This window comes from Morone saxatilis, unplaced genomic scaffold (assembly GCF_004916995.1).
Source record: "Morone saxatilis isolate NCDOM2014 unplaced genomic scaffold, NCSU_SB_2.0 Contig5, whole genome shotgun sequence".
NCBI classification, from domain to species: domain Eukaryota; kingdom Metazoa; phylum Chordata; class Actinopteri; family Moronidae; genus Morone; species Morone saxatilis.
Genome location: NW_023340095.1, coordinates 13,789,221 through 13,798,876, shown reverse-complemented (window position 1 = coordinate 13,798,876; position 9,656 = coordinate 13,789,221). Strand labels below are relative to the sequence as shown.

The following is a 9,656-nucleotide window of genomic DNA, read 5'->3' as shown; positions in this document are numbered from 1 at the left end:
GTCATCATTATAAACCAGAAAATGTATCCACAACTTTATCAGTAGCCATTATGTTTCTGTTTACTTGTTAATTTTATTTCCACTATATCTCCTTTCAGTGACTATCCTATTTAATTTTCAATTATTGTTCTGACATAATAAATAATTCAGGCTTCCATGTGTTCAGGGGCGTGTCCAGACTTTTTTNNGGGGCACTGACTTATGCAGGGGAGGCATCAAGTATGTGTCTCAGCTTTCCAGTCCAAATTCCCAGTTATGCTATTCCAACTTTGGAGCATTCTTTAAAAGCACTTTGAGTGGTCGGAAGACTAAAAAGGCACAATACAAGTACAGTCCATTTACCATTTACCATTTATTCAGCTGCCTTTGCATGCTAACATGACATGGTTGGATGTGTTCGGTCATCTAGTTTCATATGACGCCATTTTCCTCATTCTAGCATTAAATAGCATTAAATTAGAGTCTGCTATAGCCTCTAAAAGCAGAGTGAAAGTGGTATGGATAAAGGGGTGGCACTTGGGGTGGCCCCTCTGAACACACCCCTGCATGTGCTTACCTTTAAGAGAAAATTCTTCTTCACAAATCTATACTAAACAATTTAGTTTTCTCCTTAAATAAACATCCTTTTACTCGGGTTGTTGCTATACAGGGGCAGCACATTGATTTAAAGTAAAGAAAATGTAAATCAGTGAGTCCATTTTTTCTCTGTGACAGTCCTGCAGATGGTTTTTAGGGTGTGGTTATTTCTCAGTGTTTATGCTGGTACAGTTCCCCTCCAGGACAAATAGCACAATCAGTCAGAGCTGCTCAGTCACAACTGTATCTGCAGGGAAAAACACGGCTATTCTTAGACGTGCTTCTCAGACTGCTGATGCCACAAGAACAGATACAGAATCCACACAATACATAGAAAGTGGAACATCGCTAGAAGTGTAACAATATGCTTGCGACTATACATCCAAGAATAAAACTCAAGCATCTGTTTTCCTGGCTATGTTAAATTCCTTGTTATTTTTGAAAATGTGCTTTGCTATTGTTACCTTCCTGCTGCATAATGGGTGTTAACATTTAGACATCCTAACCACTGGGCAAACAATGTCCAACAGGGAAAAATAATAATGGAAAAGTTGGAAAAAATACAATGCATGATACAAATGTGGGCTAACTACCAAATTGATTGATATGTGTTTTGGAACAGAGGCACAGCACAGTTAGTAATAAGATCACGATTAGGGTTAGGGTAGAGATTTGAATACATTAGAAACATTTGTGAACACTGCAGTCATTTGGAAATCAATAAAAATGTATTTTGTTATTTATATATTGTATGTATTGTAATGTAAATCTAATGTCAGCTTCAGTAGGATGAAGGAAAGACCACATTGACACCTTTAAAGTCCTTTCTTGTTAGCAAACAGTTGCATATTTACACATTCAGGTCTTACGGAGCAACATTATCTGTTTGCAGTTTGGTTTCTGGCCAATATTCACTCTCTGTCACTACCAACTACTGAGGGAAATATCTGGATCTTTCGCTGCTATACGCTCCACTATGTTCACCAGCTTGTTGCTAATTGTGTCTTTTTGGTACTAAGCAGGTAGTGTACAGTGGGTTTCTAGAGCTTCTCTGTTGAAAATGACACTATAAAGGTAGTGAGAGTGAATCAAAACAGTAGTAGTAGTTCTGACAATGAGCTTTAGCTTGCTTTAAAGCTGCAGATTCAGGTGATTATTCTCTTTAGGTTCCCCTTTCACATTTATTACTCTGTCATTATAAGAATGTCGAATATAGCCGCTTTAAAGAAGAGTCTCATTTTGGTGCATTTCCATTTATATGCTGTGGGTCTGCATATAATATGTGCTTGTTTATTGCTTTTCTGAGAAGTTAACACAGCTGTCCATCATTTTATTTGTGATGCTGCCATGCTGGTCCATGTGACATCACGCCACTCATTCAAGTGTCACATCAATTGAATCACATCAATAGGAATGAAGTATACAGTTTGCAGTATGAGAGATGAATCCAAGATTAGACACAAGTTACAAAAGTCAAAAATTTGACTTGTTGCTAAAAGGTCATATGACAGAGCTGAGAGCAAAGTGTTTCATTTTATTGAATAATTTGTTAAAAAACAAGCATGTTTGTGCTTTTAAAGGTGCTCAGATGAAGTTGTATGCTGCCTTTAAAAGCTCCAAGTGCTGTACTGTAAAAGCACTGTGCTCTTGTGACTAAGAAAACTATTTAAAACATGTTTAATTCATTCGACTTAGCTGCTACAGTTACAAAACCACTAAGCTACTGTGGATGTACTGTACAGGAGAGTGCATCAGCCTCCAGCTGCTTGATGCTTGTGTGATTTCTCTGTTGGTGTATTCATGCATAGAGTGCATACTGTAAATCCCAGAAGTACTGTACTGTATCCTGCAGAAACACCCAGAGCCCTGCTCTTACAGTGCTGCTCCACAGTATGTAACAGTGATGAATACTGAATACACATCAACTTTTAAACACAGCAAAAAAGGCTGCAGAAGTTAGTCAACTCAACATTTCAGTCCGTGTTTGAGATTATAAGTTCTTTAAAAACTGTGATTGGAACATAAAATAGAGAAACATGTTGTTTAATATATGTCTATTATTTATGAAGTCTTATTAAATACAGGACAATATACAGAGAACTCACTGCCAGTAAGACGATAGACTGGATTTTCTCACTGCTGTTCATCATTTTTATGGTACATGACTTTGAAGCAAGTTAAGTGCTCTGTTTGAGCAAAGCTAAGTCAATATTGAGTTAACTTGCAACAGAAAAGCATAATAAAAGTATCAGACTTTATCACAATGCAAGAGGATAAAGGCGGGGCGGACAGTAATGGAGTTAGGCAGACAGAAATATTGTTACATATTCTACAAAATCAGAATCTACGTTATATTACACTACCTATAAATTGTGAAATCTCATTATGAAAGTTACTTCTGGGAATATTTATAAAGTAAAGTGAACCCATTTACTGTAAACTGTGTTATAAGTTCAGATCAGAAACAATATACGAGTACCTGCATACCAACTTTAAAACGCAGTTTATCATTTCATAATTTCAATTGAGCATTTTCTTGTCTGTAGATTTATATCTTGAGTAACTAATACGAAAGCAGCTGAAAGTAACAAGTAAACCACTGAACACTATCAAATCATGTGATCATGCAACATTTGTACATTTAGGAGCACCTTCACTGTAATATTTTACTGCCAAATGTTGTCAGATCCTGTTACAATCAAATTTAATTCAAAGTTCAAGGAATACTTTACCATGAGAATGTCAATCAACAAACTTATGGATAAAATGTGTGATCTCTGAGTCTAAACCACTCAAATGAACAGCAATTGAGGGTTACTTACTGTCAGCACTACAACCACTTTCCATCACACCATAGGGTGGGACGAGCAGTCCAGCCATGCACTGATGATATTTCTGTAAAAATAAAGACAATACAAGAACAGGTCAGTCATAGAAGTTACTGTAGCAGACTGTAGCATCACAAAACAGTAGTGGTGTTATAACTGGATAAAGCAAACTTTATCAACTTTATCACTGGAGGCCATGTCCCAAGTGTGTGTGAGGTAACGTTCTGTAACTCAACAGGTGAGTGCCTTGCTCCAGTCTTTTTCATCAAACAGCTCTGTGAGCACAATCTTGCATGAAGCCTGCTGCCTACATGTTTGCCAGCTGGCTAATGTGAAATATAACTTCTTTAGGCCTCAAACAGTTATTTAAATAAAAGTCAGTGGTCTAAGATGCATAATGCGAACTAAAACGTCCCCAGTTTGATTCTGACTGAGAATATTTTATGTTATTTCCCTTGCTCTCCTCTAACATTTCCTGTATTTGTCTGTCATTAATGTGCAGTCTAAAAAGGCAAAGTGCCCCACCATCCCAAAAATCCACCCCACTGACATCACTTGTCTCCAGGCTGTGAGGACAAAGAACAAAGTGGATGAGAATTTGTTTGATATTTCGTCCTCATTAGTCCTAACATGCAAATGTAAGAAGGGTTCAATGATCACAAAGAGTTGAGAATACCAGGAGAGTCATTATTATATTTATTGTAAAAACTGTGAATTAATGAAACTCAAACACCTATTTATTAAAAACCATTAACATAATCTCTGGTGCATTTATCACTTGAATAATACATTAAATATAACTTTGGCTCAATTTGAATCCTCAGTATCAGTTTCTAGTCCTTTCTTTCAGTTTCTCATGCACTTGTTAGATTACATATTTTTATAAGCCATAAGGTACTTATTCCTCAGTGTTGTGCAAGATGCATAGAGCATGACAGTACGACTATACGTGCCTTATACCATCACTATGCCCTGCAGCATCTGGAAACAGACGTTATGTAATAAACATCAAAGTGCACCCATGCCCTCTTGTAAATGTCATGTTGTTCATCCAACCATAGCCATGAAAGGAATAAAGAACATTGTAGCGCTGCACGATATGGTACGAAAATAATATTGCAATTATTTTTACATACTGATTTACGAAGAGTAGGAATTATTATTTTTTCATCACAATTTTCACTGAAATTTTCGGGGACTGTACCAAACAAAATATGTTCTCTTAGATCTGGAGAACATGATTTGTAGGTATTGGCATCTCTAGAGCACCACAGTGCTTCATTATAATGCTGACACATTTTACCTTTATCAAAAAGCTTCTGTGATTTGCATATTGCACTTGGCCATATTGCCTTACCGTAGAAGCTCGATCTGAAAGGTATTTTGGAAATCATTACAGTATGCTAATGGGAATATATATAACTGCTGCCCGCCATACTTAGATTACAAGAATGTACAGCTTTTGGTTTTATATGTTTTTACACGTTGCCCCCCCCCTCCACTTTCCAGTAGTTCAGACAAGGACCAGCGACAGTTTGGAAATTTAAAAGCCCAGTCATTCTGTAAATCAGTAAAAACAAATGATTTGACAAAAACAATAATTCTAAGATTACATTGTGCAAGTTAGAGCTGCAGGAAGAGGAATACCTAGGTTAGCTCATAGCTAACTTAGCTAATCATACATATCATATAAAAGCATCCCCACCACATGAACCATCACTCTAATACAAGCTGATTCTTGGAATTGTATTTTCTATCTGATTTTTTAACTTTAATTTAAACAATTTGTCAAATAGACTGATGGTTCAAGATTAATTTGCGGTATAAGACAAATAAAAACTGATTATGTGCCAAAGCAACTACATTTTAAGTCAATAAAAAGCTGATTTAGGAACACTTAGTGATCTCTCTACCTTCCTATCAGAGGAGACTGAACGAAAGCTATATAGAACCATTTGTTCCTGGATGATAATGTACTCTCAGAGGTCATGTTTTAAATTCAATTCTACCCTCTGAAGCCAGTTAATCACTTTAGTAACCCTTAAGGGCCACCCAGCCTTTCCCTCAATTAAGAAGCAGTTTTTGAAAGCATTTCCACGTATCCGCTCCAAAATACGAATTGACTTGCTGCTCATTAGGATACTAAAACATAAAGATTAATGTCAACTAACACCACACTCAGATTACATAAATGTGTCTTTTGTGTGAGTGGATTTTGTACACATGCAAAAAACAGATTTGATTATTTTCCTTCAGAGTCACTTCGGTGAGCCTATCTGTCTTTGTTGACAATTAAAGGATTTAGGATTAGGGAGGAGCACTTAAACTGAGCAGCACATGAACAAATGAACTCAACCCCTCTGAGCCAATAAAGCCGCGCTCCCTAAGGGGTTGTATCCAGTACGCAGGGTGGGGGTGTTGTTTTAGAGGAGGATTAGGGCCATTGTCAGGTGTGTAAAAAGCACTCTGTTTCTATTTCGTTAGTAATGATGTCTCTGACTATTACGGCACACAATGCATTTGTTTCCATAAAGAACCCTTTGATTTCACAACCTTCTTTACCAACCCCCCGTTTTTTCATTGTCTGCGTATTAGCATATTTTATGTGAGCTGAAACCATTAGTCAATTAATCTATTAGTTTGTCAATAGAAAATGACTGGACAATTGATAATCAAATTTTCCTTTAAGTCATTTATCAAGCTAAAATGTGCCAATAAGAAGTCCAGTTTCTTCTTTTTTGGGGGTGGGGTTGGGTATTGTTGGCTCAGACAAAACAAGACATTTGAAGAAGTCATTGTGGGTTTTAGGAAACTGGGATGGAGAATTTTTCCAACTTTCTGCAATTTTATGGATCAAATGATAAAACAGTCAGCAGATTAATTAGAACAATCATTAGTTTAATGGCAACTAGTGATAATCCTCTTGTCTCTCCACACTGTTGTCTTGCTCTGTGAAGTGCTCTTAGCAGTTGTTTTGACAATTTCTATAAAAAGAAAATCTTTATAAAGTTTATTATTGTCATTATTAACTACAGGAGATCATTCCTGCAATATGCACGCCTTCATTTAAGTCTGTTTTCTCTGTAACAAACAATCATATCAAATTACGGTACATCTCATTCTTAACAATAATGGAAATTAATTAAAATCATCGCTCCCATCAACTAGAGAGATACTACTGCAGATTTACTGAAACTGTGACAAAATGTTGTCATAAAAAGGCAACTCAAAGATTTATAAGCTTTGTTTATAAAGGAATCCTGAACTGTTCCCTTAAAATGCAAATTCAAAGATTTATGACAACACATTGTGTCACAATAAAACAACCACTAGGTGTGATTTATGCCATTACTTCCTTGTAATGTCTCACTTTATAACCATAATACTGACAGAGAGATGCCCTTTTTATCTATTCTCTCCAGTAGTAGAGGGAAGACGTGCTTTTTAGGATCACTAAATTGTTACCACACATCCGCATTTACTGACAAATTGACACAAATTCCACTGGGACTCTGCAGAAAACGTCCACTGTTGCATTAGTGGTACAAATGCATAAACGGTCATAAGCACAGATACACCTTAAACTGTATTCAACAGGGTCACATAATCTGTCAGGATCTGACATTCAGACAGGAAGCACAATGGTTGAGTCAGACAGCTTATAGTGTCTGATTCAACCCTGTCTCTTACAAAATTATTGTGTTATTTTAATAAACTGATACCATCTCAATAGAGGAGATTATGATCTGTTGCTTCGAGTGGATTTACTCTGAGTAGCTGCGATGTGTTACAACACTTCCAGAATAATAATGATGTTGTTTGAAGTGATGTGATCAGACAGGTAGGGAGACGTGTAGGAGTCCAAATCCCATCACATCCATGACTCTAGGAATAAAAACGAATAGATAGATCGAATAGATCTGAGGTCTCGCCCCAAGGGAAGCTTCCACCTGACATAAAATCCATCATTAACAGACAGCAGAAACATGGTTTTATCAACAGACATTTTCCTAATTTGCAGCAGAGGTATCTACCAATTAGATCGCTAGCAGCTCAAGTTGCTCAAAAGTGATACAAAAACATTTGGACATAAAAAATATCTTGAAACAACAACTCAAGAATGATGCTAAACGTGATCAACTAAGTGCACAAACTCTCTGTTAAGTTGTCATGTAATGTTTTACGGCTCATAACGGCTTGTTATGACCGACCTCAGTGTGATGCGGTATCACACAAATATAAAGAATCTTTACATTTTTCAGAGTTATTTTTAATTTTTAAATTCATCTTTTGCTAGTGAGGTTTTTCTATAGTTCTGGTGAGTGGACGGTGTTGCTGTCACATGTAAATGGCTTCTTAAAAATTACTTGGCTAGTGAGGATGTAGTTCCAGTGTTCCTGAACATAGCAGCATGTAGCTAAGTGGTGTCTTGAATGGTTTGGTATTGTGTATGGTTTTGTTCTTGTCATCAATCGTAAAAATATATGCATTATTTCTAGGAAACCACCTTTTTATCCTTCAGTTTGGTATGGAAAATGGCTCTTAACACAATACCCACCAACAACTGAATGGCAAATGTTCCAGCCACACACAGCCAGCTCCCAAATCCATTCAAAACCCCAAATCCGCAACTGTTAAACTGCTAAAGGTATTTAGAGAGTTCAACAAACCATAATCTCTAACTTTGGCCCACCATTTCAAGCTTGGTGACTGGCTTTTTCTTACTTTACTCCTTTAGAGTCTTGTTTGAACTGTTTCATCAAGGTTCCAGATTATTTTATTGTCGTTTCTCACTTTGAATAAAGATGACTCAACCAGTATAATGTTATGCCTTTCCAAAAAGTTCTCAAAATGTCAGACCAAGCCAGCAATGTAATGCCATAGCTGTCAAGATAGGTGGTAGCATGTGGCTGTGCTGTGGCACTGGCATTAGAAAAAAACACTGAATAGGCCATGAGTATTATAATAATAGCTAAAAAGACAAAATACCAATATTTTCCAGCACTGAACATATTTGGCTCTATGACATCCACAAGTTCACACAGTTCAGTAAATAATATTTGATGTACTAATGAGGTAAATGTATCCAGACAGAGTGTATTAAGAGTTTGATCCTGCATTCATCCTTTTAAAAAGGGGGAAATGTCTGCAATAACAAACGTGCCTTTCTGTATTCCTTAAGTGAAGCTTGGTCAAATGTGGTGCCTATTTGCTCTCATACACAGACTGCAGGAGATCTCTTACATATCCCTTAACCCTATTCTCCACTGATAATGTGTCATCTTCACATGCACCTTGTGTATAAAAAACAGTGTGAATATTGTCACCATGGAGGGAAAAAATGCTGAATATAAAATCCATATATCTCTTTTTGATGGTTGCTATGCTTGAATAGAGTCCACAGATACGTATAGTCTTATCTGTGTCATAACAACAGATCAGTGAAGATATAAGTCATCTCAGTGCATTCAAGCTCCACCTCTGTCTTTTATGCTTGAGCACGTTATTGTATTGTGAGCATCAATGTGCATGAATGCACTGCTATATTTTGAATAATTCACTCCCAGATTACATAACCTACATAGTGCAAACTGTTCTCAAAGCACTCACTGATTATTCTAAACTCTTACAGTCACACTTTAGGCCACTTGGGGAAACAATTGAGGGAAAACCCTCCCAAGAGTTTCACTTCACTTCTGCTCTGTCACAGGAACGGTTACAATATACTGTATATTCTAACTCTTCTAGTAGGAAGGAAAATATAAAATTTTACATTTTACATTTAGATTGCAAGTTCTGAATTTCTAGACAGTTCTGCAACATCAGCGAAAGCAATTCGGTACACATTTCTATCCAGGATTTTTTTAATTTCCCCATACATTACACAGTGTTTCTCATGCAACAAATGCAGTGGATTGTTGAAAAGTTTGGCATGGATTACCTAAAGATGCTACCAGCGTCCCATGCAGCCTTTATTGGTTGTTAATGAGTGGAAGGTCTTCCACACCCTCTTAATCCAGGCGTTAACAAACACTCCAAGTCTGTAAATCCCAGAGCATGGTCCAACATGATCCAGCAGCCTGCCTGTACGCCACTCTGAGAGCAGAGTGAGCAGACTGTGTCAGCCCAGCAGAGTGCCAGTCAGCTGCTGACTTCTTCTGAGCAGCAGTTGCTAGGTGATTACTCAACTCCAGTCACTGAGCACACAGGAGAGCATGCTCGATCTCTCCCTGTCTCTCTCTCTCCCTCCCT

At 37.2% G+C, this 9,656-nt stretch overlaps 1 protein-coding gene across 1 annotated transcript in view; it reads right to left on the bottom strand.

Annotated features, from left to right (window-relative positions):
- Positions 1 to 9,656, bottom strand: part of rapgef4 (Rap guanine nucleotide exchange factor (GEF) 4) — a 36,159-nt gene that overhangs the window by 14,586 nt on the left and 11,917 nt on the right. The window contains exon 5 of the mRNA XM_035676111.1: positions 3,400 to 3,471. Within this exon, the coding sequence (XP_035532004.1) occupies positions 3,400 to 3,471 (72 nt within the window). The remainder of the gene's footprint in view (positions 1 to 3,399; positions 3,472 to 9,656) is intronic.